General features: G+C 34.1%; 1 protein-coding gene across 3 annotated transcripts in view; it reads right to left on the bottom strand.

The window, feature by feature from the left end:
* The window catches only part of NCAM2 (neural cell adhesion molecule 2), a 285939-nt gene that overhangs the window by 74782 nt on the left and 192079 nt on the right, over nt 1–19078 (bottom strand). For all 3 annotated transcript variants that reach the window (XM_040576190.1, XM_040576175.1, XM_040576184.1), the window contains exon 9: nt 13520–13670. In XM_040576190.1, the coding sequence (XP_040432124.1) occupies nt 13520–13670 (151 nt within the window). The remainder of the gene's footprint in view (nt 1–13519; nt 13671–19078) is intronic.

Raw genomic sequence — 19078 nt, 5'->3', positions numbered from 1 at the left:
CCAGAAATGAGCAGGAGTGGTTCTCTCCTGCTCCTCTGCTTCTGTCTTGGGTAAATCATATTTTTGTCTATTAAATATTTATTTTGAAATGAATTTTCCATTATAATCGCACTCTTATTATAGTTTAAGAGTATTAAGTAAATATCATTTATATTACTGAAAGCGAAGGAAACACAGTTCTTAAAGAGAATTATCAGTTATAGCTGGTGCCATGGTATCTCTTTTTAATACTTGAACCATATATATGTTGATAAATAGTTGTTAATATAAGACAAAATATAAGACAAAACTTCTAGTTGTGTCTCTGGAAATTCTGTTCTAGTCTTCTCACAATTAGTTTAACTTTAGACTAGAAAATTTCTAATAGGTCTATCAGAGACTAGAACACATTTGACTTAACAGTAAAATTTAGCTTCAAGAATGGTTTTAAACTACTTTCTTGTTTCTGAAGTACATGTTTTCAACTTCTTTTTGTGTTTACCTTTGTGCAAAAATGTAACTTTTTGGTTTTTATTATGCTTCTGGTGCATGCATACATACAGGCTTAGATCAGAGACAACTGTCATCTGTTCTAAGCACAGATAAAGTCTACTACATAGCTCAACATATTTTTTTAATAAATATTCAGCCCTTATTTTTGTAAGAAAGAAGATGATTTCATACAAGTAAGTGAAGTATGTCTTCATATAATTTTATTTACAAGACACAGGAGCTCTTCTTTCCTTTTCAGATGTTATGGTAAGTAATTCTACTGCTCTTTGAGTCTCATAGACCTTTAAAAACATATTTAAACATCTAAATATCTTCTTGCAAAGAATGGACTAATAAAGAGTATTCAGGATATGACATCACAAAAATGGAACTCTATGAAGATAAAAGCAAACTTTGCATATGCCTGTTTTATGCTTAGGTATGGTCAGGAACGTCAGAACGCCCAGAGTCAGACACTTGGCTTCTGGAAATGAAGTTAGCAGTGGGATCCACCTGAAGGAAAACTGCATGAACTGACTTCTTCCTGGCGGACAGCTTTTGCACTGAATGTGTGTTCAACATATGGGTCAGAAATCTCATCACAGTGTGCATGAGACACAAAATGAAGTTATTTAACAACAGATTTTAGATAAGCTCTGTCCTCCATAACGGACAATTTCTCAAAGTAACTTCACTTTGTCAATGAACACTGGCATGAATGTGGCAGATAGAAAGACGTTCCGTCAGAACCCAACTAACTTTCCCGTCTTAGGAAAAAATCACATGGTTTGATGCTTTCTGACGCTTTCTGTTAATTTAAGTAAACATTGGGCCAATTCATATCCTACTTACAAGACTTACATGTGAAAAAGGAGTGTCCAGTTCCTGTAGGTACAAGCATCTAGGAGAGTAGTGACTTTTGGTTCAAACTGCTCTGTCTTCTAAAGGCAGATTTTGGATCACTGTAGTATCTGTCTACTTATATTTTAAAAGAGTGGGTGAGTTATGGACTGTCATCTACACATGACTACAGATACTAACAGGTTTAGCATCTTAAATCACAAAAAGTCCTTCAGATAAAGCTATATCAAAATCAACAACTCCAAAATGCAAAGCATTGCTAAACAAAATTAGCTTTATGTTTTCTCTCTCAAAAGATTGGAAAAAAAGGCTTTGCAGCAATTTCCCCAGCAGTTGAAAGATCTGATATAGCCAAAAGTAGAAGATACTTTCAGGCAAATCATCTTAAATAACATGATCTTTGATATGCTAGTCAGGAGTAAATAACTGGAGTGATGCTTCATACAAAGAAAATAGCTCTGGAAATATTTTTTTAAAGTACAAATAAAAGATATTCTTATACATTGTTAGATATTTCTTATAAAATAAAAAAAAAAATGAGAATGAAATATATAAGGACATTTTCTTTTTTCCTGTATACTTTCATTGCTAGCTGTAGTATAGTGTGCTTAAATGGTTACAAAATTGGTATTTATCAAACAGAAACATGTTTAGTATTGTCATGACTTTGGGTGCGACGGAGCTAATTTTCTTCGTAGTGGCTCACACAATGCTGTGTTTAGGATTTTTGATGAAAACAGTGTTTATAACACACCAATGTTTCTAGTTGTTGCAAAGCAGTGCTTGCACAGAGCCAAGGCCTTTTCTGTTTCTCACGCTGCCCTGCCAGCGAGGATGCTGGGTGTGCACCAGGAGCTGGAAGGGGACACAGCCAGGACAGCTGGCCTCAACTGACCAAAGGGATGTCCCATGCCATGTGGCATCATGCTCAGCAATAAAAGCTGGGTTAAAGAAGGAGGAAAGGGGGGACATTTGGAGTGATGGTGTTTGTCTTCCCAAGGAACCATTACACTCGATGAGCCTTGCTAAACCACAAGTGGCTGAGCACCTGCCTGCCAGTGGGAAGTAGTGAATGAATTCCTAGTTTTGCTTTGCTTGTACATGCAGCTTTTGCTTTCCATAGTAAACTTTATCTCAACCCATGAGTTCTCGCACTTTTACCTTTCCAATTCTCGCTCCCATCCCACCTGGGGAAAGTGAGCAAGTGGCTGTGTGGCACTTAGTTGCCTGCCAGGTTGAACTACATCAGCCCTTTTGGCACCCAGTGTTGGGCTTGAAGGATTCAAGACGATGAGAGATTTGATTGCAATGTGGAGTGTGCTAGACCAAATTTACAGATGCTATAGCTGTTTATATGCTAATTCGCAGGCTCCTGTGCTTGATAGGGGCTTGCTTGCCGTACTGTATGGTAGAATCCAGTGCTTGTTAGTGGATGCTTTTGCTTCTGCCATTTGCTCTACACCTTATCATCTTGCTTTGCTGTGCCTGGGAACATTTTGATAACAGTTATGGCCACCCACGTGGCCATAACAGGTCATCAGTGCTGTTCCTGTGCTGTTGTACTGGACAGGCTGGAAATCCAAACTGAACTTGAATCAGAGGGACTGTGACCACGTAGGAACACAAACACACTGAAATCTCTCTGGCCATGGATTAAGTCCACTCTGAAGCAAAGTACCCCTCAAAGCATCTGTGGCCATGGAGAAAGTCCAAGCCACAGCAGGTACTTGTTGCAGTGTCTGTGTCCGTGGATAAGGCCATGCCAGAATACCTCCAAACATCTGTGGCCATGGATAAGACCACGACACAGCAGGTGTCTGAAGGGGCCTCTGAAGTGACTATGGCCAATAGAAAAGGCTGCACCAGAGCAAATGTACCTTGAAGCAACTGCGGCTATAGTTAAGTCCGTGCTGCAGCAGGTATACCTCTGAGGAGGCTGTGGCCTGATACTAAGTCCACACCAGAACAGGCAGACCTCCAAGCATCTGTGGCTGTGGGTAAAAGTCCACCACACAGTAGGTAGACTTCTGAGAGGGCTGTGGCCAGTGGACAAACCCAGGCTGGATCAGGGGTGAGGGGAGGAGTTCACTGCAATGCTAAACCCTATGGCCCGGTCCAAAAGAACAAGGGGTGGAGATTGTAATGGATGTGCCTTTAAACTGTTGTAACCCATGATTTGAGTTGCATGTTACAAGAAGTCCTATAGCAGGGACCTCTCAAGCCAATGGGCAATGAGCCTCACAAGACACAGTGCAAGTGCAGCAGTGACCCAAACTGAGCTGGCTTTGGTGTCCAGTAACTCCACGCAATGCACTGCCTCTCCTATGCTGAGTGACCACTGTAACAGAAACTGACAGGTCAGCACTACAATTATGAGATGTAGTTACCCATATACTGTACAAGAAGATCGTGTAGGAGAAGCAAACTCTGACCTGAAAAGTGTCTCTAGCATTTAAATATCCTTATTAGGCGTAATGTCTGAGAACAGTGATTCAAGAACAGACCCATATATCATGTCTCATTCAGAATGTAATTCAATTAACAACTTCAAAGATCCAGCTCTGGTGTATGTTAATAGTTATACACAAAATTGGATATGGCAAATTACCTGATTCAGCATGTGTCCAGAGAGCTGTAATAGCAAACTGGTGTGCAGAATCAGATTTGTACTTCTTCATTTAAGAATGTAGATTTTCAAACTTTTGACTATTTGTTCCTCAAATAATTCATCTTCCTGGATCATACAGGGAAAATATATGACAGATTGTCAGGTCTAAGATGCTGGATGTTTCCTGTACTATATTTTTGGAAGAGTCTCTCTTAGATGGTTAATACTGTCATGTATTTCCCATCATCAAGAACTCAATAAACTGCATCCTCTAACAAATCTAGTACTTTCATTACCATCCATCCTGTTAAAGCACCTTAAATTTTTGTAACTCCGCCCAATTTGATTAACAGCCTTCTATCTTTCTCTTGTATTTTCTCCCTCTTGCCTGTTTGGCAATAGCCAATATTCTGAAATCACTAGCTCTTCCTTGGAGATAAAGTAGAACCTCCCACGACAGGTACAATAATTGTCACATATTCTTTATAACAAGAATAATATTAGAAAGACCTCAACAAACGAAGCCAGATGATTAGATTTTGATATATAATCATCCTTAGGAGGAAGATAGAATGTACAGTGTTCAAGGTTACTAACTTTCACAATTTTCCTTCCACTATCATGATCATGTGGCTGCAAGGAAGACCTTGTAAATTTGAATGTGAAATTTTGAGATAGAAAAGCAAATGAAACTTACCACATAGTAGAATTTAAGTTTCATGATTACTAGCTAAAATGAGAGGGCTTTTTTAGAATCTGACTTTTTTACAGATGGACATATTACTTTCACAGCAGGTACAGTAATGTTTTCTTTCCCCTTCCCATTTGTTTTGGTTCTTCTCCACATGCATATAATAAAACACATGATATTCATTATACAGTTTATGCGAAAGTAGGAGTCCCCTCTTACTGAACAGGCTAGTTCTTGGTCATCTTGACTATGATGTTATTTTTGATACACAAACATCACTCTAATTTCTCCATCTCCATAAGAATAGGTACAAAATTAGTTGTCATGAAGATAAGGTATCTTTCTGCTAAATGCAATGCATGTCGTTGATGATAGCAACTTCAGCCTTAACAATGGGCAATGAATGCCTGCATGGTTCTGGTGCTTGGTGCTGCCAGAGATACAGAAATTCAATGTATTTTTCTCTGAATTACACTTGATGTTAAGGAAGAAAGTATTTGGTTGATCACTTTAAAAAAAAATAAAATGCCAGCTTCATAGAAATATCTTCTGTGAATGGATTAACTTGTCTAAAATTTTTATGTTACTGCTGGGATGCGGTTTTCAGGGTGGCAGTTTAATCTCTTCAGTTATTTCGGTTTCACTAAGTTTAATCTGAATTCATAGTATCCTGATTTACTGATGCATGATTTCTAAAAATCTGTGGTCTTGTGAGTTGTACAAATCTCTGATATTTACATTAGATACTTCTAATTTAACAACCAGAAATAGAGGCAAGATATTCCCTGCAAATGACTGCTGTGAATTCTACTCTTTGTTTTCTGTAAGGCCACTCTGAGTTAATGTTAGAGTAACTATTTTTTCAAAGATTTATTTTGGGGTAAGAAGTGTAGAAAATGTTTGCCAGATGGAGAAAAAATGGTAATAAAATTATAGCTACATAAAATAACCTATTATGTCAATACTGATGTTTAAAAGAAACAGTCTGCATATATCTGTTGGCCATTTTCTGCCAGTAAATATCTAGGAACACTGGCCATATGAACTAGAATAAGATCTCTTCCCCTCCAGATCTCTCACACTAATAATTTTTATTTTAGTAATAAAATATTCATGCATTATCAATTACTGACATGTCATTGTTGGATGGCATCAGTATGTATCAAAATTTCAATTGCTACCTGTATTTCAGGACAGAATTACTGGAGTAATTTAGGATGATCAGACTTCTGGCATCATATATTAGATTACATAATTCTGACATAGCCATAAGTAAGCCACAATGTCTTTCTCAAATCATGACGCTAACTCCCACCTCTTCTCCTATCCCACTTTTCACATTTTAAGAACAAAATCCAGCTTCATATATTTACCTTCTGTATTTTCCTGCCTGTCATCCTTACCTCCATGTCTCCTATTGATCTCTTCCCTCTATTCCCTAATATCTATCTATCTATCTATCTACCTACCTACCTACCTACTATATTCCCAAATCATGACAGTTGTTCCTATATGGAGCAGGGACTCTCAGCCTTAGCATCTGTTCACTTTATTTTTACACACAGTGCTGTCCAGAAAACAACAAAATCTCTAAGTAATTTTTAGGAACAGAATAAAAATCCCAACAGCATTGCTGAAATTACCTTGTATATCCAACTCCATTTCCAACAGGTTGATTCCCCTAAACCTATACCTTATAACCCTCAAACCTCCAGTACACAATGTACTCAAACTCAGCTGGTATCTCCCTCTCTACTTTAGCTCTATGCTGTTCTCAGTGTGTGCAGAAACAGCAGCTCAGGGACAGGTTCTGTGGTGCATGGACTCCATACCAGCTCAGAGGGACCTTGCCTCATATACTGCAAGCAAAGTTGAATGCCTCAGTTTACTGTAAACAGTACAGTAGATCTCTTTTTCAAGCATCTGCCAACTTAATCACTTCAGGATTCTCTGAGCACAACTAAATCTAAACTATTTAAAGATACTTTGGGTAATGCAAAATATTCTGCAGTTAAGGGAAGTAAATGAAAAAAAAATGTTTAGGCTACAAATCTATCTTTAAGATATTTTGTTTTGTTCAGGTTGCAAAGTTTCAGCATCACACTTGCAATCATACCACCTCATTGTTTGCTTTGCAGTTCTCAGATGCATTGCTTCCGCTCTGCTGGGCCTATTTTGGAGGTACAGAGAAAGACAAAGACTGTGTTGTGCTTTTTTTTTTTTTTCATTCACAGGTCATCACTGTATAATATAAATTACACTTTACATAGGATGAAATTACTTGCAAAATTCTATTGTATTTTCAAAGTATGAAAATCACAGTTTAAAATTTGTGTTAATTATCAATGAAAACATTTAACATTTAGCCCTCTGAGACGAACTCATAAAGTAGAACCATCTTGAAGGAAACATCAGAAAATTACTTATTGTGTGCATGTGTTTTTTTAACCTTTACTTATATAATTGAATATGTGAAAAGTTAAGGCAGTAAGCAAAGATGTTGAAGAAAATATATGTACTAAAAAAACCACTAAATTATCTGAAGAGAAACAAAATAAAACCTAAAAAAAAAATATTCAAACCAACAAGCCATTAAAAATCTACTTAAAATGATACCAAGCTCATTGTAAGGTAAACAAAACCATGTTTTATTAGGAAAAAATTAAGAGACGTTCTTGATATGAATGTAATATTTTAACAAGTCATAGACATACATAGGCCAAAAGTTTTTAAGATGGAAATTCTGCTCTATGGTATTATTACACCCTATTGGGCTAAAGAATAGGTAGATTTACTATACAGATGTAGAAATTATAATTTTACATTTATTGTGGCAGAATCAGAAAAAGACAACAAAGCTGCATTAATCACTGCTTCAGTACAGGGAGACTTGGTAAAATGTTTTTTGCCAAGTGACTTTATGCAATAATCCTCATATTTTGCTCAGAATTCAACATTTTTATCCCCTTTAAGTCACTGCAATGGCATACCAAATTTTCTTCTATGTACGAGCAAAAAGCAGACAAAAAAGGAAAATTTTAAGTCTTAATTAGTAACATTCTTGAGCTCCAAACTCATATCGGAATAACTACATGTATTTCATGATGCTGAACATTAACCTACTCAATCTCTATTTTCTCATTTTAAGCTATAAATTTGACAGGAAGAAAGGTAACCAAGACCAATAGTATTTTACAAGAAAAGATGTAAAATCTTCTAGAATACTTCAACATTTTGTTTCTATTGGTGGCTTTTGATAGCTTTTTCTTTTTTTTCTTAGACCATATGATTGTGTTTATTTGTTTTGTTTTCTGGCTCTGATAACAAGATAGGGCTGGACCATCATGATTTAATTGTGTGGTAATTGAGTCCCCAAGAGATGGGACTGTTTAGCCTGGCTAAGAGAAGGCTAGGGGGAGATCTCATCAATGTGCACAAATATCTGAAAGGAAGACATAAAGAATACGGAGCCAGGCTCTTTTCAGTGGTGCCCAGTGACAGGACAAGAGGCAATCCCTTCCAACCTCAAACATTCAGTGATTATGTGAATAGTGGTGGGATGTTCCTACACTGACTTCTTTTAAAAGAAACTGAATCCAAAGTACGAACTGTCACGTTTTTCAGAATTCATGATAGGAATAGGTAGCTGGAATTCTATTTCGTATCAAATAGGTTACAACATTTGTAACATAACTGCCCATAGTAGCATTATCTTCACTAATTCAAAGCCTTCTTTCCTTGACATTAGGTAGACTTTGTGGTTCAAATTATTCAGTCTGCTTTTAAGTAATTCTGTGTCTTTTCAAAAGTATAAAATGAACAGCATGAATCCAAAGCACCTGCATTAACTGCAGTGCTAAGCAGATGACTAACATAAAGTGGAAAGACCTAGAGGACTAATCTATTCATAAAGAAAAGCTGAATACTATAACAGTAACGCAACTGATTTCAAATTGTGGTAGTTGTGTAGTGTCAAGTTGAGTACTATAATAAATACTGTACAAGTTTATTTAAAGATAAATAGTATGCTGCACATGTTACATGACTTTTTTTTGGTATCACTGAAATAATGTTGGTAATTAATACGGAATATAACTACAAAATTCATGTTTGGACAAAAATTGGTAGTAAGCAAATCTTCTAATTTTTAGAAGAAACCTTAAATTACTTAAATTCCAGAAATTGCTTTCTAAGAAGTCATATTTGTCAACCACTCATGTGGCTGGTGTCATACAAAAATGTACCATATTACCGAATGTAATGTGCTTGTGATAGCCTATTACAGCCCACAACACTAATCTTCATGTATAGTGATGAAGCAGGTATCAGGGCATCTTTACTGAGAATAATACCTTGAAAAAAGATGACCTGTTATATCCAGTAAGTCAAAATTATTATTATTATTTTTAAATTCTTCAATTCTAATCACTGCAGTGAATTATTTGTAGAAATACACCCAAGAAATAATGCGTTCTCTCATCAGAATTTGTCTTTTTTTAATTAGGTCTGTATTGTGTTCTTTGTTTGTTTGTTTTATATTCCCTTATCTCCTTCGCATTTAGCATTTAGTTTCAGAACAAATATATCTCAGCTAAAAACACAATGGTACCATATAGAAATGTAAACATTTGCATAGGAAAACTGTGACTTTGAAAGGCACCTGATCGTATTGTATGTATGATCACTTTTGTAACTCACTAGGATTTGTACTTTGTACCTCCTCAGACCCTTCTGAAAACCTCATCATTATCAGAATACCTCCTGCTTTATCTATTTTTGTATCTATTTCTATCATGTTTTTATTAAAAAGAAAAAAAGAAAAAAGAAATAGCTGTCTATCCATGAGAAATATGTTGCTAATTGCTACAAACACATCTTAATACCCAATACCTAGTATACATCATATATGCCAACTTTTCAATCAGTTGATTCAGTTAGCAGTAGTAACAATGATGTTTATTATTAATAATAATAAATCCAATATACACTGGGCTTTATATATATAACCAAAACTTTCAGTTAATGATATCTATTAGTAAATAATAATTTTATCTTCTTTTTCATGTACTTCTTAAGTATTTTTTTTTCTTCTTTTTTTTTTTTTTTCATAGTAAATACAAGGAAAACTAAACATAAGTAAACACAAAAAAGACTTTGTAGGAAGAAATCCTTTTAAGTGACTCTGGCTTCTCTACAATTTATGTCTGTCTAACATTTATGTCAGATTAAATGCTGGGTTAACTGTGCCTGAACGGTATCAAACTGATAATCTCTTCCTGTCCTGGCGAACTGCTCTTATCATCAAAAGTAACCCCAACAGAGAACAAGGATAAAGTATAGAAACTCTGTGCAATCTTGCTGTCAGTTTAAGTCTCTGATAGGGGTCAGTAAGTAAAAGCATGAGACACTGACACCAGGGCATCCTGTGCCTCGATTAGTCCTGTTTGACTGCACTGCCATTTGAAAATGTGACAGCAACATGCTCCTCTCCTGACTACATAAATTAGCAAACATATTAAAAAAGAAGAGTAAGAATTAATCAATTAATTAATTAAGATTATTAAAGAAGATTACCGTACTTGTGTTGTTAGCTTATAGAACGGTATTAGGTGCACCGGTTAGCTATATCTAGGAGCTATGGAACAATATGTACAATTAGACCTTGCTTATTTATTTATATTTTAATTTCAAAATAGTTATTGAGGTTTATGCTAGAATACCATTAAATAATACAAATTCTGCTAAAATGGCCCACTAGTGATTATGCAAAGAGCTATCCATACTTGAAAAAAAATCCTTCTCAAAAATGGGTTTGAAGAGAATAAAACCAGAATCACTGAAATTATTTTGAAGATTTTTCAAACCTGCAATTTGGTAAATTAATAATTGGAAAAAATATATAAACAACACTGATAGCAACATTTGTAATTACAGTTAATATGCTGAAAAAAGATCACTTGGAGAATAATACAAAGGGAGTCAAAACATTTATTTGATACCAACTTCACAGAATCTCATACAACTCCCCTCTCTTTTCCCATTTTGCTATGAATACCAATAAATTTTTTAGTTTTTGAACACGTAACTTCTGCTGAAAGTCTCTAACCTGCAACTTATGAAGTGAAATAGCCAGAATGAAAGATAACTATGACACTTGCTACAAAAAAAAAAAAAAAGTTATTTGTAGTTCAGAAAAGCACTTCTAGTACTTAAGACAACACCGCATTGTATGGAACCAGTGGTAAGAAGGTACTAATAGATTCTTTTATAGAGACTGTTTCATCACAGATATTTATGGCAGAAACTAGATTGATGGGGGATGAGGCCAGAATGAAGACAATTTCCTCTGAGGACACTATTTTAAAGGACAGAAATTGTTGTCATTAGACAAGTGTTTTGTTGCCTGGGCAGGACAAACAGGATACAGTTGGAGTTCATGTAACAGTGAAAAGTTATTTCCAATGCAAATTAAAAACTGCTCTGACTGGTAAACCTGAATACCAACAGAGACAGACTTCTGTTGTATCATGCCAAAAATACATGCACTGCATTACAAAATTACCTGACACATAATGGATATGAAAATATTTCTACTTCTGTTCACTTTTTTTCCAGCACAGATGTTCTCTGAATACTTGGTTTAAACTTCAATAACAGTTAAAGTTTCAAAAAATGAAAATTCTAGTTTTAGACATTTCATAATTTTATGTGAAATAAAAATGCTGCGTTATAAATTAAAAATCATCACTAAAATGTGTCATCTATATGATGATAAAATAATATTTCTATGTTTTAAGAACTTCTTCATCAGAAGACTTCTGAACTGTAAAAAGTTTTACGTTGTATTAAAAAGTGTATCCACATCGGCATAAATACAGAATTAAAACAATATGCTAATCCATTTTCACATATATGTATTTGATTGTTCCCATACATATTACAGTTAAGCCTGCCATGCAATTCACATTAATTCAATTGTAATATATTACTTTTAAATTCACAGCATAATGTCCAAAAATTTCACTCTGAAAGATGTCTTAGATGACATCAATGATACCTGAAACGTGTCTTAGATGACATTCTATCAATCCAGAATTTTTGTTATGGACTTTAATATGAATTCTGTTCTGTTAATGACTTCTTCCATTTCTTTTGCTAACATTTCATGAAATGTGACACATCCTATATTTCCCTTGTTAGTACCAAAAAAAAAAAAAAAAAGCAATATTGAATTTTAAAGCATAATAGCTACATAACGCTAATTAACATATTTTTCATATTATTTTACGCGTACAGTAGGATATGATTTGGAATTTTACACATATTTTGAAGGAGCTTCACTGAACTTTAATTTTTGTCTAGTAAAATATTTTTTCCTTTAATACGTATAAAATAAATAATTATCAGCGCACCAGGTGTCATTAAAGAGTGAGTCATTAAAGAAAAAATATTTTAAATATGCTCCCAAAAGAATTTTTACAAATTACTTTGCAAAGTTTCAAATTCCTTCAAATGTCTATTTATTGAAAAACAGATATGTTAAAGCTATTAATGAACACTGTATTTATTTCTTAGGCCTTCTGGGTTGGCAAATCATCGCATTTTTAACATCCAAATAGAACTTTGAAATTTTCTTGTTTTCCTTTCAGATTTATTTCCTATATAAAAAATCCATTGCTGGCTTGTGAAAATGATGGAACATGCAACTGTATACTGAAGTCACTTTCAAAACTCCTCAAGACATCACTCAGTTGACAGTCTGAAATCATTACTTATCTCCGTACTATAGATCTTATTCCAATGTCTATCGTATTTCAGTGGAAAGACACTCCTTCAATTCAGTGGGTTTTACTTTATTTTTACTACAAATAGCCTGTAAGTAAACCTCACTATGTTACATTATTGGTCTAATTGTTTATTCAAAGCTTTGGTAAGCCTTCTGGAAACCGATCAATATTTTATCCCCCTCCATTCATGTAACTATTCAATCAAATACTTTTCATGCAACCTTTCTGTTGGTCTTTTTTTTTATTATTTTATTTTTTGCTCACTCTGAAGCTCAAAGAGGCTCACTCAAACTATTCTAAGCAATATAAATAAATCCTGCAAATTTCTAGCAAAATAGAATAATGACTTTTGGTTTTCATTTCTGAAGACCTTTTCTTTAGGAGTTTGAACAAAAGGGTGTTTGAATTTAACACTGAATTTTCCTGTATTTGAAATTTATATCCTCTGATGGCCTCTAAAGCATCAGACTCTTCTCTAAACAAAAATAACCTCATTTTCTCCTGGATAAAAATCAAGAGTTTTGAATAAAGCAACCTGTCCACAAAGCAGCCTGTCCACATGAAATTGTCACAAACTTGTGAACTCCAGCTCCATGAGGACATATAACAAGGGCTTGATATCTGGAGGAGGATTAGAAAGTAAGAGAACTAGGGGAAAAAATAAAAAGCAACCCCAAAAAACAAAGACTTTGTTGCATCTTCGAAGTTTCAGCTCAAGTCTGACTTGTTGCTCAAATCAGTCTTTACCTTATCCCAGTGAATACTTTTCACCCAGAGCAGACTCCACCAGCCCAAAAATTTGAAGTTAAGTTTAGCCAATTTGTAGTTATTAAGTTTAGCCTTAAATAAGTGAGTAACATCACAGGAATATGATCTGAGATGAAATCCTGTTATGCTTAAATCGCTGACAAGGGTCACGTCAACTTAAAAAAAAGTCAGGATCCCTCCACAGAATTCAGTACTACTAACTACAGAAGAACACACTTTCTTAAATTATGCAAGTTTAAACATGAATTACCAGGAACAACTGACCTTCCATTAAGAATGTACTTTTTTTCTTTTAAAACAAATTTTAAAGAGAAACAAAATATTAGAACTTACATTCAATATCAAGGTACATGCTCTTTTGGTGCCCACCAATTCTACTTGCAGCTTCACAGTCATATCTCCCTGAATCTGACAACTTCACATCTTTAATATGCAGTGACGATTTTCCATGCTGCCCTTTGACTTCTATACGGCCATCTGGGCTCTGTTTACATTGATTCAGGAAAAAGAAAGGTTTTATACATATATGTATATTTATGTATGTCTTATATATTAAACACCATTGATAAGTATGACTGAAAGCATCTCTTCACCCGTGGTGAAGTTATTACTGACAGCTAAGCAATTTCAAAATTTGTCAAATGAATTAAAAATATATAGAAAAATATGTTCTATTTTGAGGCACTATAACCATGGGAATAAGTACATGCTTAAAGGAACACTGTCAAGGTAAACCACCACATTTATCAATTTATGACTGGCACAGTGAATGACATACTCAAAACCTGTTTATTACCTCATTTATTTTGCTATGATGTTTCAGTTAATGAAAATACATGTGTAAATTCATAGTATCACAGTTGGCATTATCTCTCGACATTAAAATGCAACTGTGAAACTGAGTAGAAATATCCCCCGATACAATGATCAAAATACAAATTCAGTCATAGATTTCTTATTTTCATTATTCATATTTTCTTGACAGAACCTCAACATTGTTAAAACAAACAAACAAACAAACAACAACAAAAAACATGATTCATATAATGCAACTCAAATTTCTGGATTTCATTTACATATGATTGCATGGAAGAAGGTAGGGCTGAAAAATGAATATCAGCTTCTCATTTTCTAGAAGATAAATTTTGTATTTATCAACTTGATAAAAATCCTTATCCATAACATCTCCCCACCCCCTGACCCAAACCTATTTGACTTTCAAGAGCATAAAAGAACAGGGAAAACTAAATAGTTTAAAAAACTACACTGTTTGACACTTCAACTCCATGGAGTAGTACACCTGAGGGAAGAAAATAAACAGTTATTTTTAATATGGCTCTGCATTTACTTTTTTTGTAGCTTTGGGAAACTTAGCTTCTTTTTCATTTTTTTTCATTTAAGAAAGAAAAAGTTGATACAAAATAGTGATGTTTACCTACCTTCATTACTGAGGAAGGTGAGGAAAAGAGGGAAAAACAGTAACTATTTATTTGTATTGCATTTAAACTTGAAGCATACTTTAATGTTCAATCCTATAAATACATACATTCATAACTCTATACATATTGTTTCCTCACTGAATGCAAGAAAAAAATGCATACAATTTAGATTTCACACATTCAAAATAAAGCTGTCATATAAAGTATATCAGATTTCAATGAAGAAGTACCCCACATTAGAGTCCAAGGACACTGAATTTTGTTTCCTGTGAAAATGACACAGCATAGATACATAATCTAAGTTATGAAACCTAATGCAGGAGAAAATCTAAATTTCTCCGGATTGATAAAAATTAGTAAGGTCACCCATCTCTTTTATCATTCCTAATGATGAAAATTCTGCTTTCATTCTACCTTTAAAAGATGAAAGAACAAAAATATGACATTACGAGTAAACATGCTATACTACTGCAGTACTGAATGTAACAATTTGGGGGGGATTTCTTGGGATAATTAAAATGTAATTTCTTTAAAACAAAACAAAACAGTTTTCTAATCTCTATATATTTTACAAGCACTTTGTATGACATAGTTCATATCAGCATTATTTAATTACTGATTATTTGCTTTTTTAAAAAAAACTTTGAGTGTTATCTACATTTACAACTGTAAATCTACATTATTCATACTTAAAGTGTACATATACTTTAGCCATTTTATTTCTGATTTTACCTTTGTTAGAAACATTTCTTTTAGAAGTCACATTTTGAATTGTGAAAATAGATATGCTGAAACAACCTGTGACTGAGTCATAACAATACTACTTTGATAACAGCAAAGGAAGATTCTATCGGTTCAACACTAATCACAAATACTCTAATTCACTATATATTCACTATAATTAACTCCATACTTTCCAAAGAAGAGATATAAGTGTTATCTGATGTTAAGAAAAAAAAATAGAGAGAGAGAGAGACTCACAAAGACCCTTAAAATTAAATAACTATTCCAGTAGATTCACTTTCTTGTTTTAGTTTACGTAATTATTTTCTAGTATTGCTGTGAAAAATAACTTTGCTATGTAGACATTTGGTCTGTACCCAGAAAAACTTTCTTAAGTTCTCACGTATAAGAAAACATATTTTATTCAAATACAAATATTTGAATACTGAAAAATATTAAATACTGAAAAGTATTAAATCTTAGGGAAAAGGATTTTTTCTCTTACTAGGGAAAAAACAACCTAATGAATACTCAGAAAGATAGGAGGTTTTTGATAACCACATCATCCACTCACATCATCATCAAATACATGTTAAGAAGCATTTGGTTCATTTCAAAATCGTGAGGTATTTTTGTTTATTCAGGTTATGCAAAGTCAAAAAACAAAAAGAAAATGCATAAAAATTGTACACAATAAAGTGATTTGGCCTAAATGACTCATAAAACATCAATATTTACCAAAGTTAATTTCTAGCTATTTCAAAGGTGTCTGAAAATGATCTCTTCAAAATTGTTTATAAAATAACGTGAAATATGTAACGATATTTTCTGCTGCATTCCTCTGAATGTGTATTCTCCTGTGGCTTCATGAACAGTTAAGGAAGTCCTGTTCCCTGGTCCTATTCTGCAAATGGAGTGCAATAACACTTCAAATCATTCAAGACTAAATGGTTACAATTCCATTCATTTTTCTGTAAATATGTTGAAATACTTGATTAAAATATACTGTGAGGCTAACATTGCTGAAAACAAAAAATATATGAAAGAAAACTAAAGTGAGTGCAAATACAGTCCAAGAAAATTTCATTAAAATTTAAAAAATATACATATATTTTGAAGTAGTTGCCTATGCCTAGAAAGGATTCCCAGAATATCACAGAGATTAATGCATGCATATAAAAAATGCTAGAGAAAAGAGGCTATGATGAATTTTCACTAGGATTTCAAAAATACCAGTAGGTCTGTATTATATCATTGTAACCGTATAAATTGGTTAACGGGAATCTAGGTAAATAAGCCAACTACATATTAGGATTATAGAAAAGGTACAATAACAGTGCGATCATGCTGAAGCACAGCTCAGAAAGACCAGAGAAAAGACACGGAAGTTGACTACTGCAAAGAGTGATGAAGAAGCTGGGGCAAAAATTTAACACACAGTTTTAGCCTTAAGCTGAAACCATGCTGGTTATATTTTCCTGCATTTGTAAATGGCATTAGCAAAACTGGAACATATAGGCAAAGGAGAAGTCTGCATTCATATTGACCCATAATGTCAGTCTTTTTATCCAACTTTTAACAGCAAATACACAATGTCGGAGGAACAGCCCTAACCTTGGGGCCTGTGTCCACCAGAACTTGGTAAAATCTTTCTGAGGCTTAATTTGCTCCTGCACTTAGTATGGACGACACACATTAGCACCAATTCTGGCACCATAGCAGACCAGAACTGAAAGAGGGAGAGAAAGTAACATGGGAACATGAAGTACACTTTATGTTCACAGTAGTCCTAAGTAGAGATCCCCACCGGGAAAACAGCATTGGAGTTGCCACTGATAAGAAGTCAAAATACAAATATAATCTCTATAAATGAATAATGTTAGTAACTCTCAAGTCTGCCTGACATAATAATGCACTCTTACTGAATTGGGATAAAATCTTTTTTTCCTTTCAAATACCGTAGTGGGAGAGATGCAAAATATATACTAAGGTGTTTTCTGCTAGATGGAATAAGTGCACATGCTTTTATTTCCTAGTAGTATTAAAGAATATAAAAAATAGACAAAACAAAAACATAGACAACCATAACAGCCTCTGTGGTTCAATACTCATGATTTCTGCTGATTCACTGAATTACTCTGTACAATAGCAGAATATGAATAATCAGTAAACTCTCAAAAACATACACGATCAATACAGTTCCATACAGATACACATATTCCTCTACAAAGATCAATAAGCAAGTATTATTAACGGGTGCTTAAACTCAAAGACATTGGAAGTGTAATTTCAACTAATAGAACATTCTGTGTACTGCAACTGCTATAGGAAAAAAATGTCCCAGAAATAAGACTTTTATTTTTTTCTACTTTTTTTACAGCTTTTTGGAAATCGTAATAAAATCTTAGAAATCAAAATATTTTCCATCATGACTGTTAATCAGAGAATGTTTTAATATTCATAAAACAATGCTTGTTTGTTTTTTACAAGTTCATCACCACCACAGAGCTACAAGACACAGGAAAAATCTTCAGCAGAGGCTTTTACAGAATTTTGCTTACAATACAGCTGGATCTGTGACTTTATCCATACAAAACCCATCCCCTGAATAAGAATAAAAAAAAAAAAAAAGCCTAAAAATCTTTGATATTTTGAATACCTATAGAGTCTAGTTCTCTGTCTTTACAGATCTTCAAGGAAAATTATTAATAATGACAATATTGAACTATAATAAAGTGCCTTCAGAAAATTAAAAAAGGGATGAAATCTTTCTGTACTGGCAGTAAGATACTAAGATAATAATACTAAGAGAATGCAGCTTAACCCAAAACAAATCGTACAGTAATTATAAAATGGGAGCTATCTCATCACCTGAGATTAACTTTACAGATTATGTAAGAATAAATATATAAAAAAATATTTATTTGATATTAAATTATTTTCATGCTTCACATGGTATTCTATTACCTGACTTTTCCTGTGATGCTTGTGCTTCCTGAACTTCTGATATGACCCACAGTTCCATACATGAATATTCCCTACCTCCTGACTGGCTAATGTGGACCTGACTGGTCACTGCACAGCTTCAAAACCACGTTCCAGAGCTCCCAAGGTAATACCAGAATGATGATAACCATGTTTTTCAAGGGTTCCACATGCAGAGGCAGTATGCAGCTTTCAGGGTATGACTGCTAGAGGGAATAGCAATGTGATGAGAGTACAATATCCACAAAGAGATATGAGTAGCTTCTGGGACAGAATAACATATTCTGATATCATAGAGTGTTCAATCTGCACAATTCTATTGGCATCGTAGTTTAAAAGGTATAATTTCTCAGGAGGGGAGAATTAGCTGATTATGATGCTTAGAAATTGTCATTCTTTTTCAATTGTAGAAAGCTGTACTTGGGAAGAAGTGAATGGTGTGATTAGTGGTTGAGTTTGATTTATCAACCATTTCTCCAACTCCCACTGAGGAACTGTAGCATCAAATGAGATGAAGTTGTATGGCTGCCAATATGTGCATTTTGAGCTGGCTGAAAGCAAGAGTGGAAGGTGAGAACAGATGCAGAAAGTGGTGCCTTGTTTGTTGCTGGATTTAGATAATACTTGGATGGTTAAAGCAGCTGTGACTTTGTGTTGATTATCTTCCCTCCTACAAAGTTTATGGTTTGTCTGACAAAGTATGCCATCCCTTGAAGTCCAAGTGAAAGACTGATAGCAAAAAATT

Source organism: Cygnus olor, chromosome 1 (genome assembly GCF_009769625.2).
Source record: "Cygnus olor isolate bCygOlo1 chromosome 1, bCygOlo1.pri.v2, whole genome shotgun sequence".
NCBI classification, from domain to species: domain Eukaryota; kingdom Metazoa; phylum Chordata; class Aves; order Anseriformes; family Anatidae; genus Cygnus; species Cygnus olor.
Note: the sequence above shows the minus strand (reverse complement) of the source record. Positions and strands in the feature narration are given on the sequence as shown.